This window comes from Lynx canadensis, chromosome B4 (genome assembly GCF_007474595.2).
Source record: "Lynx canadensis isolate LIC74 chromosome B4, mLynCan4.pri.v2, whole genome shotgun sequence".
Classification (NCBI taxonomy): domain Eukaryota; kingdom Metazoa; phylum Chordata; class Mammalia; order Carnivora; family Felidae; genus Lynx; species Lynx canadensis.
In genome coordinates this window covers 64,244,363-64,267,454 of record NC_044309.1, presented here as the reverse complement: position 1 = coordinate 64,267,454, position 23,092 = coordinate 64,244,363, and the positions used below count along the sequence as shown (strand labels likewise).

At 39.0% G+C, this 23,092-nt stretch overlaps 1 protein-coding gene across 1 annotated transcript in view; it reads right to left on the bottom strand.

Moving 5' to 3' along the window:
• The window catches only part of FGD4 (FYVE, RhoGEF and PH domain containing 4), a 102,908-nt gene that overhangs the window by 58,247 nt on the left and 21,569 nt on the right, over positions 1-23,092 (bottom strand). The window contains exons 2-4 of the mRNA XM_030322127.2: positions 16,131-16,283; positions 7,194-7,377; positions 1,589-2,099 (exon numbers count right to left, since the gene is read on the bottom strand). Coding sequence (XP_030177987.1) covers positions 1,589-2,099; positions 7,194-7,377; positions 16,131-16,283 — 848 coding nt within the window. The remainder of the gene's footprint in view (positions 1-1,588; positions 2,100-7,193; positions 7,378-16,130; positions 16,284-23,092) is intronic.

Here is a 23,092-nt window from a genome sequence, read left to right as displayed (position 1 = left end):
CCTGAGCTCAAGGTGGACACTTAACCTGAGACACCCAGGTGTCCTAAAATTAATAAACTTTAAAAAATCCTAAATGTTAGATTTAGGACTTGGATTTGTCATTTACAGATTTTCCTATAATTGTCAAATTTTCAATTCTCAACTCTCCCACACAGATTGTTATTTATAATCAAAAAGTGACTGAGCAATGGGAACTTTTTTTGTCCTTGGAGACAAAAACAAACTTTCTATTCTAGGGAACTGTATGATGATGCTTATAGTGCACCTTTGACCCAAGAAATTCCAAGTACTGTGTAAAGGCCATATTTATTAATCTCTTCAAAGCACTATATTGACATGAATAAAGAATACAAATGCAATGCTCTTGTTATAAGAATTGTATCAAAGCTTCTGCTATAGCACAAGTAAATTATGAATGTATCTCACCAGCAAATCAGCTCCTTGTAAGCTTAGATTTTGCACACAGGCAGAAATGCCATTCAAGCAGTTCACTGAACTGCAGCCCTCTTTAGAAAGGATGTGAACTTCCATTTTGCCACAGCCTCACCTCTCTCTAGTACATTACTTATGGATGCCGTATTCATTGACATTTCCTGCATTCAGGCACTTAAGTTTGTGATTTCTTGCATCAGGGACACAGTACTAGCCTGTGAGTCAGAACACCAAGAGGTCCAGGCTATTGTTGTGACCCCAGAAAATCACATCAACTTTCTGGAAGTGATTTCTAGAACTGTTTCTACTTCTATAAATGAATTGCTGAACTAAGATGATCTTTAAAGATCATCTTTAAATCCAAGATTAAGTCAATTGTTTTAAAACCATACTAGTTAGAAAAAATTTTTAAATTAGAAGCCTGGAAAGAGTTATGGTTATAATCTGCTGAATAATTTGTGAATACTTCCATATTTGCATCCTTTTTAAAATTTTTTTTTTTTTTTTTTTTGAGAGACACAGAGAGAGCATGTGTGCGTGCTTGGGTGGGGGAGGGGCAGAGAAAGAGTCCCAAGCAGGCTCCACACTGTCAGCACAGGGCCCGATGCTGGGCTTGAACTCTCCAACTGTGAGATCATGACCCAAGCCAAAATCAAGAATTGGATTCTTAACTGACTGAGCCACCCGGGTGCCCAGCCCCCTCCATATTTCTGTCCTTACTTGAAACATTTGCTGGTTCAAGTTACTCTTCCAGGTCTAGATTAGAAATGTCTGAAAAGCAAAGAGTATACAATTTCTTCTTGCTTATCCCGTAAATATACTAGGGATGTGTCCTTAACATCTAGAGCGACAAAGAACATTTTCTTCCTATGCAAGTAAAAACAATAAGCTTGTGGTTTTCCTACATTAAAGTCTTCAGAACATTCTGACTCTTGAAATCACAAGAGAAAGATCAACAGAAACTACACAAGAAAAAGTGAAGTATTTTCTCATAGAGTAGAGGAAACATCCATTAGCAGGTAAAGCTTAAAACTGTTTAACTGGTAGTGTGGGTGAGCTGACTCATTGCTTTCACCAGTGCTATTAAGTAGAGTTTTAAGACAGTAGTGGAACAGGTGGTGCTTCCTCCTACTTCTGAGCCAGTCTCCCGCTTTACCTTCATCTCCTGGTGCTGGTCCAGCTGTTCCTGTTCCAGAGGGCTTTCTCCATCTTCCCGCTCTTGCACGTTTGCTTCCGCATCTGCCCTTCCTTCTTCTAGGGGGAGCACTTGGCTGACAGTAGAGGTCCTGCAGCTACTATCAGACGCGTTTGCATCATAGTCATTTGCCGTGGGTGATGCGGGTTCTGTGGTAGTTTTCTCCTTTCCTTCTCCATTCACTAAGTTCATAGCAAGCAAGGGTTCTGAAGTTTGAATAGGAGTATCTGGGCTAAGAGTGGCCGCTTTATCCTCCTCACACTCCATCTGGTTTTGTGCTGCCATCACACCGTTAGCCACACCAGTCTGTACACCCTGAGTTGGATCTGTGTCATTTCCCTGCTTCTGTGGTGGATGCTGGGAGAGGAGCTTTTGCTGAGGGGTGGTTGTCAATTTATGCCTTCCTGGTGTCCTAGGAGCATTCAGGTGCACAGCAGAATCTTTCTTCAAATCACTGTAATTTGATAATGTGCTAGAAGATAAAATACAAAAGAAGGGTGAAAACACTGGCATGGGAAAGTTCTATAAGACAGACCAGCTTATTCCAGCTGAAAGGAGGTATTTAGTGAAGACTTTCCTCTGATGGTTTTAGAAATGTGGATTAGAATAGGCGGGTATAGTTCTCAGTCTCTTGGGATACTATACACCCTTAAATAAACATTTCAATAAAGATGATAAGACTGAGCATTAGCTACAGGGTCTGGAACATTTCCTTAAGCTGTTTATCAGTATGGCTCATTTGTAAGGACAGAGATGTGAGAAACATTTATAGTTAATAAAGCCATCTTTTTCCAAGATTTTACTTTCATAACATTTTAAAAACAAGTATAGTCAGCCCCTCAGTTTATCAACAGGTTGGAAACCAAAGGTTACTTTTGTTTGGAGAGCAGAACACATATTCTCAGAAACTTTGTCACCTGCTCTGCCATAACCTAACTTATCTCTCTGCTTCCACTCTCCACCCCTTGGAATCCATCTCTCTAGGTCAACCACGGAGGTCGAACTCTCTGAGGGCACCCTGTACACTTACAGGTAGTCTAGCATTCTGACAATGGCTCAGGATTGTGTACACACAAGCCCCTGCTAGCCCCAGCCTCATTCATTTCCATTCTCTTCCCTTGCCGTGCTCCTGCCCCTCCTGCCTCCTTGCTGCTCCCACATTCCCAACAAGCCAATGTGTGCATCTAAGGATCTCTGCAACTGTTGTTCTCTTTGCCCAGACAACTTCCCTAAGACATTGGTATGTCTTAGGTATGGGAAGGCTGACTCCTTCCCCTCATTCAGGATTCTGCTCAGACATCACCTCCTGGATTATTCTATTATAGCACACTCTACCACCAACTACACATCTCATTTTAGTCTTCCTTAAAGCCCTTGTTATTACTTGATATTATATATAACTCTTAATAGTATACAATGGAACCTAACCGCCAATATATTACAATGTCCCTATAGAAATATTTGCATAACATTTTAATCTAGGATTCCAGGGAGGAAAAACATAAATCTCTGGGCTGCAGTCTTGGAGAGATTCCTATGACCTAATAAGGAGACAAAAATGAGTACAGACTAGTAGTCTGTGAGGGCGCGGAACATGCCTATCATGTTCTCTCTGTTTTACCCCCACTGCTTAGCACAGTGCTGGAAATAGGAAAGTGCTCAGTAATCAGCAATGAGTAACTGTGATTGTGATGGTGATCGTGGCAGTAATTCATAACAGCAGCTAACATTTATTTTAAAGTTTTTTTAATGTTTATTTATTTTTGAGAGAGAGAGAGACAGAGAGACAGAGAGACAGAGACAGAGACAGGGCATGAGAGGGGGAAGGGCAGACAGATAGAGGGAGACACAGAATCTGAAGCAGGCTCCAGGCTCTCGGCTCCGAGCTGTCAGCACAGAGCTTGATGTGGGGCTAGAACTCCGGACAGCGAGATCATGACCTAAGCCAAAGTCGGACGCCCAACTAACTGAGCCACCCAGGCACGCCCAGTGGCTAACATTTATTAAGTGCTGGAAAGTACACGGTATTCTTTACATTATTTGTTTCTACTCATAATAATTGAAAACAGGACCCCAAAATAGGGAAATTGAAGCTTGGACACTTATATAACGTGGTGGCATCACATGGCTAAGAAATGATAAAGCTAGAGTCCAAACCGTAAAGTCTGACTCTAAATTCCATGGTCTTAACCCCACATTGTAACACACTAGAACATGAAAGATGGAGTGAGAAGCAAGTGAGCAGGCTGCATATAAAATGTGGGAAAAAAGTCCAGAGGTGGCCTCTTCCCCAGAGCAGACTGACGTTACAGGGTAGAGGACACAGCAACACGGTTCACGGACAGTGCTGAGATGTGCATTTCCTTCTCCCTTCATTCTACTCCATGGAACAGAGAACAACAACAGACGGCAATAAGGTAATGAGGGAGGAAAAAAAGACAAGGTAAGCTCAGCACCACAGGAAGGGAAGGAAAAATCTGGCAGGGGAAAATGTCACATATATAAAGTTGGTCGTTGTCAATATAAATAAATATCACATACTCCACCATTAATATTTGCCTTCTGGGAGAGTATACCCTTAGCCTAGACAATTTCTCAAGCAGTCTTTGGACACTTGAATGGTACGGTCTTCCTTTTCCTGCCCACATCAGTGTCCAGAAACCCAACAGAAAAATCCTCAGCAGATCCCCTGAACCAAACTTTAGACTTGCTTAGGATTTTTGGAAAGAATAGTTAGGCATGAAAGATAAGAACTTCCTGTAATAAGTAACATGCAGGGGATATGCAGGTAGAGGTGGGATAGGGATAAGGTGGGGAGAGGTAAGTAAAAGCAGTGGTTGAGCCAATACATATATTCCTGCTGGTTTGTGGACGCCAGATCGTGCGGAAAAACAGTTGGCCTTGAAGTGCCTTAGGAAAACCAGTGTTCAGTTTCACGGAAGATGTTATTTCTTTCTATAATCCTGAAATCTTTCATAGGTTAAAAATACCAGTTTGTCTTATACCCCAAAAAACCAAAAAACCTAATAATACATACATACATACATAAATAAGTAAATAAAATTTACATGCTCCAACGACATCCTCCAAATCACTCATCTTAATAGTGTTACCTGCATTATTGCAGAGCAAAATTCTGATTCCTAGGTAAAGTCTTAATAGGGTGGTCTAATAGTTGGTGGTCTATGATCCCACTCATCCTGTCAGTTTACTGTGGTAACTTTGTCTGATGAATCTCTATTCCACAAAATGCTAGTCTGAGTTGTAATAACTGGGGTGAAACCTGAGAGCTACACACACTGTAGGCGCATGGACATCACTCAACAGGAAATACAACTTCCATTCAAGTCCTGTAGACTCAATGCAACGCTAACCCATTCACACGCTTTTAGGGCCAGTTCCTACTAGTAATACCTCACTAAGAACAGACAATCGTTTTTTAAAACTGGCAGCAGACTCTGCTGCAAGTAACACCCCTTCAGCAGATTTGCCAAAATGCTCACGTTACATTCTATCTACACTTAAAGCCAGTTTGCTTAAAATGTCCTAAGCCACAACATCTCACTTTAGATACAACCTTCAAACTTTGCATCAAAAAATGACTTTGAATCTGTGAGGTTTGAAAGAGTCAAAGAAAACTGGTATTAACAGGTGGAAAAACTATGTCCATTTTGTGTATGGGCAGGAATGCAAATAGTTGGGTTACCAAAATGGTGAGAATCAGAAGGCTCAACCTGTTAATACTGACCCACTCAGGGCTTTCTTTCTTTTCTTTTCTTTTTTTAATCTTTTTATTTAATGTTTATTTATTTTTGAGAGAGAGAAGGACAGAGCATGAGCGGGGGAGGGCAGAGAGAGAGGGAGACACAGAATCCAAAGCAGGCTCCAGGCTCCGAGCTGTCAGCACAGAGCCCGACGTGGGGTTCGAACTCACCGACCGCGAGCGAGATCATGACCTGAGCTGAAGTCGGACGCTCAACCGACTGAGCCACCCAGGTGCCCCATGGGCTTTCTAAAGCCACCCCCAGACCAGGTATGCACTACAGACAGGGGTCCGGGCTCCAGGCCTTCCTGATACTTCCTGATATTATGCAGTCACTGGATTTGGCCCTGGGAATCTGCACACGTTAAGGGTCATTCTCTGTGCTACTGAATCAACTTGCCCTGAGAAAAAAAATTTAACTGTTCTTTCCTAAATCATTCTAGTAAAGATTACTATAATTTAAGGTAGCAAAAGTATTAAAATTCCTACTTCAGAGGGAAAGATGTTGAAGTTTTAGTGTTTATGACTCAAGTTCCCACAATTGATTGGGAATGAAAAATGAAGACAGGCTTCTGGACTCCTTTTGTCAAGAACTTGTTACTATAGTCTTATTTTATTTTAAATGTTTATTCATTTTGAGAGAGAGAGAGAGAGCACAAATTGGTGGAGGGGCAGAGAGAGAGGGAGACACAGAATCCAAATCACCCTCCAGGCTCTGAGTTGTTAAGCACAGAGGCCGACGTGGGGCTCAAATCCACGAACCACAAGATCATAACCTGAGCCCAAGTCAGACACTTAACCAAGTGAACCACCCAGGCACCCCAACATTTTAAATGAGGGACACTGTAGTTTTGCACTTGGTCACAATTTTCAGAAGATTTTTGAAGTATTTCCAAGCTATGATCCACTATATAAATAACAATACATCCTGCAAATAAATCATGAAATCACCCAGTGGGAAACCATTCCCAAGTATTACACCAGAATAAATGGAAACATTTAGCTTTAAGGATGAAAGGGAGGCTATATATGTTGCTTAATTAAATACAGACTTTTGGTGACAGATAAAATTAAAATCCTTCTGACAAAATTTTTTTAAAAAACTTCTACTTCTATCAGTGATGGGCATTCCAAGAAAAAGCAACTGAGGTCATATATGAGTTTATTTTTATCTTTAAGTGAGAAATACACTTTTCACCTACTTTTTTTGAAACATTAGGACTAAAGAATAAAAATTGTATCTAATAAATGCAAAACTGAGCATGCATTTTGCTGCTGGCAGTATCTCCTCCTTACAAAGGAGGGAAGAGAGGGGACTAGGGACTGAATGGGTACTGAAGACTCCTGTTAAATAAAGTGGGTCAGAAAGAAGGCCACAGAGATGGCACAGGCCGGCAGAAACTACATGCACAAACATACAAAGTGAGAAACAAAGAGACAGAGGCAACCTGCTGCTCTTCCGACCCAGACATCTAGCCACAAACAGAAGGATGCAATGGAGTAACCCAGAGTGACACAGGCAAATACAAAGGAAATGAGAGAGTGTATCTATTGATCTATACAGCACACAGCATGATAAAAAAGCTTCTGGCACAGAGTGCTACACACCGGTCATATACAGAAAATGGTAATTCATATTAGGGCAAGTTTAAATATTTTTAAAATTTATTCTTACCAAAAGCCTACCAAACCTAGTAGAATAAAATACTTTTGAATTACAGAATCTATTACTCTATCATCTTAAAATGAAACAAACAGCTTTTCTCTCCCCACGTCCTTTTCCCATTGTATATTAGCTCTTACCTGCCTCCTTCAAAGCGACTGATGAGATCAGATACCTTGCTGGGTTTTTCTTTTGAGACACAAGAAGCAGAGGCAGGTTTAACTTCCTCCATCCTTGGTTTTGCACTAGATAAAGCTTTATGCCTGGGAGTTTGGTGTATATTAGACGAAGGTGGATTCTGCAGATGTAATGGCTTTGGAGGCACTGTAGACAAAAAATGAAAAGAATTGAATATTTCACTAAGATGTGTTCCACAACAAACATACTTCATATCTCATGCAAAAATCTTCAGCATTATCAAGCTTCTGTAAAGGGGTCTGTCAAATCTGTACTGAATCTTAATCAACAGACTTCCATCTATCTTAGACATTCGCTGTGTCCTGTGGAAATCCCATCTCCAAGAATCAAGTGGTTCTTTTAATTTTAGGTCATTTTAAATATGGCTTTATTAAACATCTAAGGATCTATATATTTCTATGACCTTCCCAAGCCTATTAAAGATAACATAGCAGTTATTTATCTAAACAGAGAAAAGAAAGTACTAAGTTTGAAACTAATTCCCAGGGATACACTGCTTGCTACAAAACAGATTTTCTAACAACAGAGTGATAAGTAATATACCAGAATCCAAAGCTAGTAAATCAAACATAAAAGCCAACAAAACAACATCAAACAACAGTAATTACTGTAGCATCTTCCCATTTAACAAAAACTCCTTATCTCATTTGATCTTAGAGGAAATCTTTCGCATCACAGTCCTTTGAGGTAGGTAGCGTTATTCACCTCTTATGTCTATGAAGGCTCAGAGTGGTTAAGTGATTGGCCTGGAGGAATAAGGCTGATCTGATTCCATGACTGGTACCCAGACTCTAGCTCCTTCCTCCTCCAGCACTGCTCCTCATCACACATCCAGCAAAAGGGGGTGATAGGAGTTCTACTAGTATTGTCTGCTATGTTAATTGTTGGCTTGTATTAATACACCACAGATTCGCTGCTTACTACTAAGCCCTTCCCTCAGTTAACAGATCATTTCCTGAAATACTAAAATCCACAGAATTTCTCTTAACAGATGAGGAATTCTGTAGATGAGAAAATATAATATGCCGTAAATGCTTTACCAGTATAGGAATTACTTCAGTTTTGAAAATCAATATACTTTGCCTCTTAGATTAACATTCTGGGCAAAGGATTATAGAACATGTATGTATTTTTCTATAACTGGTTCTAACAAATTAAATAAAATCATCTTTTTTTCTTTTTTTAAACCCTTCTCCTAACTTCCAGAAGAAGGGAGGAGAATCATGTCTCCTAATTACATGCCCCATTTTCCCCCAGCTGGTTATCCTGGTTTTTAGTCATCTCATTTCTTCTATAAACTCGGCTAGCTGACAGTTGCCTGATGCTCACTGGCCCAGATGTCATCATTTCTATGCCAGTTATCAATTCTTTCAGAGAAGAAGAAGAAGAAGAAAAACATATCACAATGAACTAGAGGTAGAATAATTAATTCACCTCATTCCCTTTTGAGGCAAGAAGAAAATCCCGATTAAAAAAATGATATGCTTCTTTTATATGGAAATGGAATTATTTTCCAAGATCTGCTCAGTGGGGATGGTTAAATATAGTACCCATTGAAAAAGAAGGGACTTAAATAAGTGTGACATTTGTCAATTTTAAGGAAAAATTTCCTGTGTAGAATATATACCAAAATAGCAAAGTAGGACAAGATCCCACCAAAAAAGCAGTTTTAATATCAGAAATAATTTCAACATTCCTAATTAGAATATTCAAAAAAGGGAATGAATATGTTATTTATAGCCCGGTAAAAATGGTTATATAAACATTGTTATGAAATTCATGTACCTCATCCATCCAGAGTTTACTCAGTGAACATTACTTACTTATTAAATATCAGACTCTCTTAGATGCTTAGAAAACTCAAATAAGATGGTACATACCTAAATAAGTGTGACATTTGTCAATTTTAAGGAAAAATTTCCTGTGGAGATATATACATATCAGGCATTTTCCTGTCTCAACTATGCCTATCTCTTAAACTGTTTCAGAGGATAGTGTACTTTTTCTCCAAAGTGTTTATAATAAATTATTATGATTAGGTAGTCAAACAGTATCGCACCAACCAGAAATAAAACAGTAAGTATATTAGAGATATAAAGCTTTCTCTTTCACAAAATTGGCATTCTGTGAGGGTAAGAAACAAGTTTATTTTGATCACAAATATATTCACAGTAACCACATGCACAGTGCTTGGCAAATTTGTGGAATACACAAAGGAACAAATTAGTGTCATCAAGGAGTTCATCATCTAGTGAGGAAACAGCTTAGCGATGTTGGGAAAGGTGGGCATTGGGGTGTTTTAGAAGCACAGAGGAGGCATCTATCTCAGCAAAGGGAGACAACCCAAATGGAAAATAAAGTAAATATGCACATCTTAAATAAAAGAGTACAAATGTTACAGGTATATGACAAAAATCTCAAGATGATACATGAATGGCTAACGCGTCAGAAACACGGTCCTAGGGGGAAATAATGTGTATTTTGGTCAAAAACTGTAACTGATATAAAAATGACTGTCTTTCCCTCCCCCACCTCCTCTCTCATCATTTCTCATCTTTCTTTTCCCCAACTTCCAAATGCTCTCTGGACATCTCCTCGGTGTTCTATCAGTACCTCCAGTTCAATCCTGAAACTTAACTTACTACTTTTTCCCGCTGTAGCCCAAGGGATGTAAAGTAATAAAAACAGTGTTCAACCTCGCTAATAATTAGGGAAATGAAAATTAAATTTAAAATACGATTCTACTTCAGCACCATCAAGTTAACCAAAAAATTTAAATCTGACAATACCAAATGTCAGTGAGGGAATCAGACAATATGAAATCTCACACATTCTGGGAGGGAATATAAATTTACAGAACCATTAAGAACTTGACATTTCCAAGGGCGCCTGGGTGGCTCAGTCGGTTAAGCGTCCGACTTCAGCTCAGGTCATGATCTCACAGTCCGTGAGTTCGAGCCCCGCGTCAGGCTCTGTGCTGACAGCTCAGATCCTGGAGCCCGTTTCAGATTCTGTGTCTCCCTCTCTCTCTGCCCCTCCCCTGTTCATGGTCTGTCTCTCTCTGTCTCAAAAATAAACGTTAATAAAAAAAAATTAAAAAAAAAAGAACTTGACATTTCCAAAATATATATCCTACAGCAATTCTTACATATCTATACAGAGCTTTAAAAATTTTTAAATTAATTCAGTATTACTGAATATGTATTAAGTTCTATCCACTTGATCTTATCAATGAGCAAAGGAAATGAAACAAAAATGTCCAATAAGTAAACCATATATGAGAAGGTGGTGAGAGCTAAGAAAGAAGGGGGAGGGCTCAGAACAAGATTAAAGGGATCTGGAATATGGTAGGAAGTGCAGATTGCAGTATTAAGTAGGGCATTCAAAGGGGGCCTCTTCGAAAGGTGCAGATTTGAAGAAGACTGGAAGTTGGGGGAGTTACTTTGGGAAGAGCATGCCATCAAGTAGAGAACAAGCTAGAGATAATGGAAGCCAATGTGACTGAAGTCAAAGCAGCAAACAGGCAAGAGTAGGTACTGAGGTCAGAGCGAGGGCACGATAATGTAGAATCTTGGGGAACCCTGTAAGAATAGTGACTTTGAGTGAAATGAGAAGTCGCCACAGACTTCTGTGAAGCCAAATAACATGACAGGACTTCTGTCCAACTGTGTCACTCTGGCTGCAATGTTGACAATGCAGAGAAACAGGGTAGAAGCAGGGAGAAGGGTCAGGAGAGTACTGTGGAAATTCAGCCAAGAGCCAAGAGTACTTAGAAGAAGGCAGTGAGGAACGTTGGTTTCCAGGTATGTTTTAAAAGCAGACTTCCTGGGACACCTGGGTGGCTCAGGCAGTTAAGCTTCGGACCCTTGACATTGGCTTAGGTCATGTTCTCACAGTTGTCAAGCCCTGTGTGGGGCTCTGTGCTGAGTGTAGAGCCTGCTTGGGATTCTCTCTCCCTCTCTCTCTTTCTGCCCCTCCCTTGCTCATGCTCTCTCTCTCTCTCTCAAATAAACTTAAAAAATAAATAAATAAAAGTAGACTTCCTGGAAGAATAAATGTGAGGTATGAGAGAAAGAGAGAGGAATCAAGGATGACCTTGGAGACCTTCAGCCTGAACCACTGGAAGGATGGAATTTTCATCAAGGGACAAAACAGGTGAAGCAATTTTTGGAGGGAAGATGAGCAGTCCAGTTATGGACATGCTAAGTTTGACATTATCTAGTTGACTATAAATAAAATGGGCTTATTACAGCCAATTTTACAGACCATAAGTACAATAAAACAATTTACTTAAAAATTTCCAACCATCCAGAGGCACCTCGGTGGCTCAGTCGGTTGAGCATCCCACTTCGGCTCAGGTCATGATCTCGTGGCTTTTGAGTTCGAGCCTCGTGTTGGGCTATGTGCTGGCAGCTCGGAGCCTGGAACCTGCTTTGGATTCTGTGTCTCCCTCTCTCTGCCCCTCCCATGCTCACACTCTGTCTCTCAAAAATAAATAAACATTAAAAGAAATCCAACCATCCAAAATAATTACTGAACATGAAAAAAAAACCCAAATTAATAGTTTAAATTTGGGGATTACCAGAGGATTTGGTTACTCTTATTTTACTTACTATGAAAAATAATAGTTGGCTTTTTTTTTTTTTTTTAAAGTAAACCCTACGCTTAACATGGGGCTTGAGGGGCGCCTGGGTGGCTCAGTTGGTTAAGTGTCTGACTTCAACTCAGGTCATGATCTTGTGGTTTGCGGGTTCGAGCCCTGCGTCGGGCTCTATGCTGACAGCTCGGAGCCTGATTCCTGCTTCAGATATTGTATCTCCTTCTCTCTATGCTCCTTCCCCATTTGTGCTCTGTCTTTCAAAAACAAATAAACATTAAAAAAAAAAAATGGGCTCAAACTCATGACCCTGAGATCAAGTGTCGCATGTTCTACCAACTGAACCAGACAGGCGTCCTATACAGCTGGCTATTTTTAATGCATTATACATTTACAACATATTATACTTTAAAAATGGGACATTACACATAGAATGCTTTACTTTAAGAGCAAATGGAATAGGTTTGAGTACTTTACATTTACTTAAATTATTTAGGCAATAATGTTTCAAAGTTCATGATACTTTTTAAACATTAAGGTTTAATGACTGATAAGTGATAATATGTAGGCTCTATCAAAATAATTAACTATGGAGAATGTTGTGGATCAAAGCTCCTAAGAGAAAAAGAACTATTAGCTTTAATTGCTAAGGAAGTTATTTTGAGTTATGTCTAGCATGGCAGGAAATAGGCCAATATTAAAAGTGGTAAACAAGAATAAAGACTTATGTTGGAAGTTGCTCAGTAATTTATTTGTTTGACTGGTAGGATTGGTATGAAGTGAATAAACCATTGTTTTCCAAGGCTTTAGGGTATTTCTGAGGCTGAGGCAAAATAAGCCCTAACTATTGAAGGAATCCATTTCAAAAGCTACAGGCTCTTACTTACATTCAAATGTAAGCTTATCTCATCTAAAATTTAGCACTTTTATTGTTTTAAAAACTGTAATTCTTCAAAAATATTTGTTGGTATTTAATTGATATAATGACATGCAACATTATTTTAATTTCAGGTGTATAATATGATCCAATATTTGTATTATTGCCAAATGATCACCAAAGTCTAATTAACATCCATCACCACACAGTTAACATTTTTTTTTTTTACGTGATGAGAACTTTGAAGATCTCTTCTCTTAGCAATTTTCAAATATACAAAATCCAGTATTATTAACTATAATCACCAAGCTGTACACTATATCCCCATGACTTACTTACTAGTAAACACAAAAATAGAAACCTGATATTGTTCCAGACACGTTAGTACATAATCACCATGAATAAATGTATTTAATATTGTGCTTCCTTTTAAATATCACTAAAATTGGGGCGCCTGGGTGGCTCAGTCAGTTGAGCGTCCCACTTCGGCTCAGGTCATGATCTCATGGCTTTTGAGTTCGAGCCCCGTGTCAGGCTCTGTGCTGGCAGCTCGGAGCCTGGAGCCTGCTTCGGATTCTGTGTCTCCCTCTCTCTCTCTGCCCCTCCCCTGCTCACACACTCTCTCTCTCTTTCTCTCAAAAATAAACATTAAAAAATTTTTAAAATAAATAAAATAAATATCACTAAAATAGACTGTAGCTATGATATTATTAGCACTCCACATGAGGAAAAAAAAAACGTATTTATTTATGAGCTCTTTTGAGGATCCAGATCAGAGTTTCTCAAACTACTAACATTTCATAGCTGATAATTCTTTGTTTTGAGGGGGCTGGCCTGTGCATTGTAAGACGCTGAACAGCATCCCTAGCCTCTGCCCACTAGCTGCCATTAGAAACTCCCACAAATGGTGTCAAGCAAAAAATTCTCTAGACAATACCAAGTATGGGCAGTGGGGTGGGGTGGGATGGAGTGGGTGGGTTGGGGTGCGGGGTGGGGCTGCAAAATTGTCTCCAGTTGAGAACACTTATCTAAAATAAGAATTTTCAGGGCCCTTGGGTGGCTCAGTCAGTTGAGTGTTGACTCTTGATTTCGGCTCAGGTTGTGATCTCACGGTGCTGAGAAGTCCTGAGATCGGTTCTGAGACTGAGCCTCGCTGCTTAAGATTCTCTCTCCCTCTCCCTCTGTCCCTCCCCCAACTCATGTGTAAACTCTCTCTCAAGAAAGAAATAAGCATCTTCAATTAAATTAAAATTACATAATGGAGCTTAAAGCGTCAGTAGGCTCACCATTCACGATTTGCAATTAAGTGGGAATAAAGATATCAGTGTGATAATCTCTTGATGTGTGCAGGAAGTCCCCATGATATCCCTTTGCTTTCTCCCCTTCAGTTATCCAAATATTCTTAAGAGTTTGGAGAAATTAAAAGTAAGCTTCTCTCCACTAGAGGGTGGAGAACACTTTCATTTGGTCAATAAGTAGTCCCCAATCTCTTTGGCAGCTGATCTGACAATACCAAGATGTAGCCTTCTCTCCCGAATGTTTTTCTCTATATGGCACACATTCTTGCAAGTCTTAAGCAAAGAACAGCAGAAACAAAATAGAGGAAACGTGGTAATGGAGCAGGGAGCCAATTCAACAAGTGTTGCTGAAGGCCTGCTCTGCTATGGAGGGACTGGCAGTACAAAGGCAGAAGAAAACTAAGATGGATGAGTGAAATATATTCTAGGTCAGACTGCAGTGAATGCGAAAACATACGTTTGAGGAAACACAAAATATCAAGGGTTAGCGTGGGGTTAAAATTTTAGCTGGGGAACTAGGGAAGGGCCAAACAATGAGTGAGAGTACTTTTAAAGTATAATGTTCTCTAAAGTCATTTATTTAAAATCTGAAAATAGTCCCTATAGTTATATAAAATTATATTTATTAACCCATATTCAAAACAGGAAGTAAATATGTATTTAAATATCAAAATACTGACTTCTATTTAACTTTCATTAAGCTACAAACAGCAAAGGCAAGCTCAAGTGTTGTCTCCCTAAAAAATATGATTATTTTGGCACATAGCTCAGGAAGGACACTTGTGTAATTTATCTCAATGAACTATGAAAAACAATGAAGTAATGCATCTTCCCTAAAAAGACTTTATTAAATAATGAAATTCCTGTTTGTGATCTGGGCAATTACATAAAACTGAATTGCATTCATTTTTTATAGTCTTACCTCATTTGATCTTTGTCAGCTGAGGTCTAATGAGCAAGAGGGAACCTTGTATTTTGTAAATAAAACAGCTTAAATCATGCTCAAAAAAATGTCTATGTTCATATTCATATGAATTAAATAGGGAGAGATATGGCCAAAATAAAAGGCTATAAACTCATGAATGGACCATTCATCTGAAGCACCAATTATTTGACCTTACTTGACAGTCATACTTGATACGACTACAAATACAGCTACCAGTGAGAACAAAAAGGAAAATGTCCCATAATCTGGAAGATAAGCCCCTTTTAAAGGTCTCTTTCAGAAATCCTAAAAACATAAGAACTTTAAAGAGTAACAGTCACTCTTTTATGATAGATTCTCTATAACACTTTTTTCCTTGCAAGAACAGGAAAGAGACCAAAGTTAATACAACATAAATCAAAATGCTCAGCATTTGGTATAAATAAAAATTTATTCGGAAGAAACTACACATTAAATCATAGTAGAGCTTAGCTTTGTGTTAACGTTTCCAAAGGCCTTACTGTGTACCATCAAAACTGTAATTTTGTGCTTCTCACAGTTAATACCTGGTTCACCAGAAATTTATTGCTAAAAGGAAATGGTTCCTGAACAAAATATTCAAAGATTTCCACCATTATAATTGTTTCCTCCCCTTGTTGGCTGCTCAATTCCTGAATGGATGAGCCATTTATTTCAATTTCTGTGAAGCCTTTTCAAGCCCCAGTTCCTGAACAGTAGAAAATCACATTTACTAAGTATGTTAAGCACGGTTTTACAATGATCTGTTTCACAGATCCTCTGAAATCTAGCAAGGCATACTGACTTTCTGACAGCACTCATTCATTTGTCACACATTTATTATGCAAATAGTAAGTTAGGCCCTGTACGAGGTCAAGCATAATACATGAAGTGTCCCTGTAAGGGACAGTAATTCCAGCAATGAGAAAAGAACCCTAAGAGAAAAAATGTATAAGGTGTTTTAGGAGCAGAACAAATACCCAACTCTGCCTGAGACTGATTTTTTTTCCCCTGAAAAAAATAAATGCACCCCATTCCTCCCATTGAAAGCTTAAAACTCTTTCTTAGTCATTATCATTCTTCTGGATAGCCTTCATCAATGAACAAAACACCCAATCTAATTAAAAAAGAAAAAGAAAAAGAAAAAACAACCCACCAGCATACCTTGTGGCTTTGGACTTGCAGCTGAGTGTTTTGCTGGCGTTTTTCCATTTATTCCCTGAGCCTCTTCATCAGATACATTCTGATCAACCCGTGGGGTTGTGCTGCTTTTCACACAAGGTGGAACTAGAGTGATCTTTGGACAGGTACTGATGCCTGGGAGAGTTGAAAAAGAAAGGACAGGTAAATACAGAGGTGGAGCACAGCTATGTCACATGACCTGAATTCCTTTTTATCCCGTAAAACAAAAACAATCACAGTTACAAGACTAAGCATAGAAATATTTTTCCCATGTGTACTGGCCTTGACAGAATTTCTTGGGAAAGATCTCATTCCATGTGTTGAGAAACCTCGGTAATGCACGCTGACAGAGATCGAGCCCCTTCCTCCCCCACCACACACACACTCCCTCTCTTCCTCCCTCCCTTCCTTTCAGGGCCACAGAAAGGGCAGAATGCAGCTGCTACTGGTGAAGGAGAAGACAGGAGGGCCCCAGCATTAATCTGCTGAAAGCTTTCCTTTCCAGCAGCCAGTCACCAGTCATTGAGTGACTCTCAAGAACAAAGCAGGAAAGCACCAACATGACAGCTGACCTAACGACTCTAGAAGAACGGCTCGATGAATAAAGAAAAAATACATATACCCTTCCCTCACTCACTAGTTTACCAGAGTCCAGCTCTACATCTGTAAGCTAATACCCATGTTTTCAACAAAAGGATTATACCGATTATACTGTCATATTTATAGCTCAAAACTCTAAAATGTCGATACTGAAAGGCATCATGAGACCAAGATGTAGAAAAATAGATCAACTTTCTGAGTCCTGATTTAAGAAGTTAATTGTTAAGTTTCAGAGACTTTTTAAGAAATCGTGTGCCAGTGCTTTCTCTTTATACGACTCAAACTTTCCTTTCTTCTAGTTGACATAGTGATATTAACAATAGACTAGACCCTGCTTAGGAGAAAATACAATTTCTACCAGGGAGATCATGATCCATTTAAGAAACTATCATTGGTTTAAAAACAGAGTTTCATTTTTACAGAATCCAAATAACTAAAAAGAAAACTAGGAGAGATAAAAAGCCTTAATTATTCAAAACAAGAAAAGCTAATAAAACCCAATCAACTTTTTACTGAGTAAAAAAAATTCCCTTTTATTTCAATTGATTATTAAACAGTATTGATTAAAATCTGCACATACTACTGCTTTATTTTCTGCATTCTCCTTGAAATTTATCTTGGTAAAATAAGTTTTAGAAGATATTAACAGTTTTAAGTATTGTCAAGAAGTTTTAGAGACCCAGTGCTGAAACAAATTAAGTGGGTTTTCATCAGACACCCTTCTGCTACAATGAGCTGCTGGCTGGATTAAACATTCTTTAGCCAAACAGAAATCTTTGAATGCAAGATCTAGAGATTCTTTGACAGCATATTACTGCAATTGTAAACAGAAGAAATAAAAGGTTGAATCTTTAAATGTGTGAGCCTATCTACTTTTTTAGAAGAACTGGGTGAAGTAGGCAAAGTCTATCTCTAAAATCTGTAGCATAACATCCAACCACTTAGTGTTTTAGGAGCATTGGGATGTTGGTTCCACAGTGATCTCCAGGATGGTTTGGTGGTTCTAAAGGCCACCTTCTGGGGTCTGGAAGTGTGGCCTTGAGACAAAAGAGTGAAAAGCCAGAGCTTAGCTCCAAATCAGAGGCAGAAACTGTAACGCAATTGTAAAATGAGGCACTGAAAGAATGTGATCTATAGCAACAAATCTATAAAAAGAAGGCAGTTAATGGGTTAAATGAGGAAACGGGAGTATACTGAATCTTTGAAAAATAGATCAACACTGTTACATATTAAAAGATGACACCACTTTAATAATTAGCCTATTTAGAAACAAAAAAAAAGTCTTGAATAAATAATAACTTGAAATTAAAAACTAGGCAATTTCCTGAGAGCAAACTTTCAGGGCATGATGTGTTTTATGCAGGTGTCATATTTATTAGAGAAGATTTCCCACGAATGTGCCAAAATGCCTGCAGTAAGAGATCAGCTACATATTCTATTTTCTTATAAATCCATTAAAGTCATGTTTATAACATTTTTTTTTTGCCAGTGGCAAAAAATCTACAGCCAGAAACTTGATTTTAGATCATTGTTTAATACCAGTCTACAAACTTCAGCCACTATCACAAAGTATGAAAATATGGTTAAAGACACAGAAAACACATTTTTAAAGGGTTAAGGGGGGAAAAAAGGGCAATGACAAATAGGCAACAGAGACTAGTTGTGGCTGCAAAGCCAAAAATATTTACAGTCTGGCCCCTTACAGGAAAAGTTTGCTGACCACTGCTCTAAGTCAGACACATCATGGTAAAGAAAATGTGCCATAAAAAAGGACCATTTTATTAAATTGCTCATCTTCTGACACTTTGGAATAGCAATACAAAAGAAGACTTTTGAGTGTCTATGACGCACTCAGCCTACTCACATTTGGAGACAGTTCTTATTTGGGTGCCAATTGCACAATACAGAACTGAAACCAAAATTGTAACCAGGTGGTCCACCCATTCAAGAAATTTTATATCAACTTTTAGATTCCAATTTACCAAGAAGGTGACCAAACAGTTAATCTTGGGCACAGATACAACTAGTTTACGTTATGTTAGTGCGGGGGGAAGTGTCCTATTTAAATAATGTCTCCTCCTGAGTATTGGTAATCCAGTTTCAACCACTGGTCCTACCCATTTTGCATTCCTCTTTGGGTTACTAATTTACGCTTGCTGGGTCATATCTTCTGTAAGGAGTGTCTAGATATAGGCTAACTGCAAAAGGCTTCAGATATTCTCAATCCAGCCTCATCTTTACATAAGGCTCCCTGTTCCAACTGGAGAGGTTGCCACTACAGCTTAAGTGTATCTGTCTTCTTTTGTATCATACTTGTGAGTGGCAGATAATGACTAGTTAGGGTGACTTTGTCTCCTATTTGCAAAATTTTGTTCTAAGCTGTTATACTTTGCCAAATCATTCTTGAGTGGCTTTTTCACATCTTACTCTTTGGCTATCCATTCAAAAGCAAAGTCCACTCAGTTCTCTGATTCTTCATGCCTGATCTCTTGCCATAGTACCACCCATGCCCCCAGACCACATTGTTATGACTTTGCTATGGCCATGTCTACACGGCCTCAACCATTCATAACATCTCTTCCAACTGCACCAAATCTCTAGTCCGTAAAAGCTTGATGGACTTCACTCCTTGAGACAAGAGGATCTCTTGGATTTAAGAGGACAGAAGCAGTTTTACAGGGATGACAAATTTTTTAGGAGTACACTATACAGAGTGAAGAGATACCTCAAAAAAACTTAATTTGAAATATTCTTAGATTTACAGGGAGCTACACGCAGGTTCCTAAAGTTAGCATCTATTACAACACATTTATAAAAACAAGTCTTATAAAGACAAATTTTTCCACTAATACCCTTTCTGTTACAGGATCTGATCCAAAATATCACATTGCATTTAGTTTTCATTGTTTCCTTACTGCACCCCAACCTGAGTTACTCAGTCTTTGCTGGTTTTGTAGAGCATTAGCATTTTCGAAGAATAACAGTCAAGTGTTTTATACAATGCCCCTCAAACTGAATTTCTCTAATGTTGTCTCATGATTACATCGGGTTTATGGGTTTGAGGGCAGGACATCACAGAGGCAATGTGCCCATCTGTAAACAGTATTACATCACTGCATGTTATCAATGTGACTATCACATTTGATATTAACTTTGGTCCCTGGGAAAGTGTCTGCCAGGTTTCTCCACTGGAAAATATTATAAGACTTTTTTTAAAATTTATTTTGAGAGAAACAGAGAGATAGCGAGAGACAGAGAGAGAGAGCTCGTGAGCGTGAGCAGGGGAGGGGCAGAGAGAGAGAGAATTCCAAGCAGGCTCCGAGTTCTTTCAGCACAGAGCCTGACATAGGGCTCAGACTCATGAAATGAGAGACCATGACCTGAGCCAAAATCAAGAGTCAGATGCTTAACCAACTGAGCCACCCAAACACCCCATAAGACGTTTTTCAAATGTGTTTTCCTATTATCCTTTCAAAAACCCCCCATTTGTCCCATTAGTTCGAGGAAGAGTCATTATCTCCCATGTGTTACCTAAAATGCCTAGTTTAAGAGATCAACTAGTTTTTTGGGTTTTTATTTATTTATTTTTTTAATAGAACTCATGGTTTACAACTCTTTTGCCAAGGGGAACAAATTCACTGTTAGGAAATTTATTTTAGAAAACTATTTGTTTCCCAAACTTCTGGAGCTCCATAATAAACTCTCCAGAAAAATGATAAGCAAACCACAAAGGATCTTAGAAAAGAAAATATGATCAACAGTTTCAGAAATTTCCTTGGACCTAGGAATTCTACCTTTAGGAATTTAATGTACGGAAATCGTCCTGAATGTGTAAAAGTATATGTACATGAATAGTCAACGCAACATTATGGAAAATATACATAGTTGTTAAAAACAGAAAAAGAAAAATAAGATTGGGAAGATCTCTAATTAGTATTTATTATTAAATAAAAGACAAATATTATAGAAAAATATGTATAGTAGGATCCCCATTAAAAATGAAGATACGGGGGCACCTAGGTGCTCAGTCGGTTAAGCATCTGACTCTCAGTTTCAGTTCAGGTCATGATCCCCTAAGTTCGTGAGTCTGAGCCCCACATCAGGCTCTGCACTGACAGCACAGAGCTGCTTGGGATTCTCTCTCTCCCTGTCTCTCTGCCCCTCCCCCACTCATATTCTCTCTCTCTCTCTCTCTCTCTCTCTCTAATTTTATTTTTTTTGAGAGAAAGAGAGAGAATGCAAGTGGAGAAGGGACAGAGAGAGGGGTGGAAAGGGAGAGAGAGAATTCCAAGCAGGCTCTACACCACCAGTGCAGAGCCCAATGAGGGCCTTGAACTCGTGAAATGCGAGATCATGACCCAAGCTGAAGTCAGAAGCTTAATAACCAACTGAGCCATCCAGGTGCCCCCAAAATAAATAAACTTAAACACACACACACACACACAAATGTGCCTAAATGCATTAGAGAGGGATGTCAGTAACATGGCAAACTTAATTTCGGGAACTGAGAGTAGGAAGAGAGGATGAATAGGAACTTTCATGTTTTGTTGTCTGCACAATTGAATCATTTAAACGTTTTATAATGAAACTGTGCTTATAAATTACTTACATAAAAGAGAAAATCTATGAAAGTTACCAAATATGTGTATTAAAGATTGTTTAAAAACATATCCTTTATGTTTCCATACCTATGTTCACAGCAAGATTATTCTAATAGCTAAAGTATGGAAGCAACTCATTGACAGATGGACAAATATACATGCAATGGAGTATTATTCACTCTTAAAAAGGAAGGAAATCCTGATACATGCCACAACATGGATATCTTGAAGCTATTATGCTAAGTGAAATAAAGTAGTTTAAAAAACACAAATATTGTCTGGTTCCACATATCTGAGTTACATAGTCAAAATCAGACAGAAAGTAGTGTGGTGGTTGCCAGGGGTTGAGGAGATGGGAGAATGGAAGTTACTATTTAAATTTTTAAAAAGTATTTATTTTTGAGAGGCAGGGAGAGACAGAGTACAAGCAGGGAGGGGCAGAGATGGAGAGGGAGACAAAGAATCCGAAGCAGGCTCCAGGCTCTGAGCTGTCAGCACAGAGCCTGATGCAGGGCTCAAACTTACAAACTGCGAAATCATGACCTAAGCCGAAGTCAGACGCTTAACCTACTAAGCCACACAGGTGCCCTGGAAAGTTACTATTTAATGAGTACAGTGTTTCATTATAAGATGAAGAGTTCTGTGGCTGGATGGTGGCCATGGTATCATTGCACTTAATGCCAACGAACTATATGCTTACAATGGTTAAGGTGGTAAATTTTATGTATTTTTTAAAAATAATTTTAAAAGCTTTTAATTTAAAAAGTTTAGGGGCGCCTGGGTGGCGCAGTCGGTTAAGCATCCGACTTCAGCCAGGTCACGATCTCGCGGTCCATGAGTTCGAGCCCCGCGTCGGGCTCTGGGCTGATGGCTCAGAGCCTGGAGCCTGTTTCCGATTCTGTGTCTCCCTCTCTCTCTGCCCCTCCCCCGTTCATGCTCTGTCTCTGTCTGTCCCAAAAATAAATAAACGTTGAAAAAAAAAAAAAAACTAAAAAGTTTATCACTTGCTTAACAAAGAAAAGGTGAAGAAATATTAATACATTCAAGTTGCCTACTTCACATCTCTAGTGTGTCTAAGAGCTAGCTCACACTCCACATACCCAAATCTGACATCCTCACCTCTCAACACTCACCCCAAACCACTGTCTTCACAGTCTTCTCCACATCAGCTAATGGCAGTTTCACCTTTGCTTAGGCCAAAAAGCTTGGAAGCATTCTCAAGTCCTCTTTTTCTCTCTTGCTCAACATCTTATCCATCAAGAAATTCTGCCAACTCCACCATCTACCATCACCATTCCAAGGCTACTATTCTGGCCTAACTTACCATAAACTTCAACTGGATGAGAGCAAGACCCTCCAACCTGGTCTCCCTACTCCTGCCCTTTTCCCCAGTATAGTCATACTTTCAAACAGGACCAGCGAGAGATCCCTTTTAAAAACCAAATCAGATCATATCACTCCTATGCTAAAAATTCTCCAATGGCTCTATATCTCACACAGGATAAAAATGCATCTCCTTAAAAGGGCTGACAAGCACTACATGATCTGGTCTCAGTCCCTTTACCACTGACCTCATTGCTAGTGTTGCCCCCTTGCTCATTCTATGACAGTCATACTGGTTCCATGCTGTTCTTCAAACAGGCCAAGTACACCTTTGGTCTAGCTACTCTCTGCTGCAATGCTTTCCCCGCCATGATAATTGCTGGTTAATTGCTTTGTCTTCTTCATATTTTGGCTCAAATT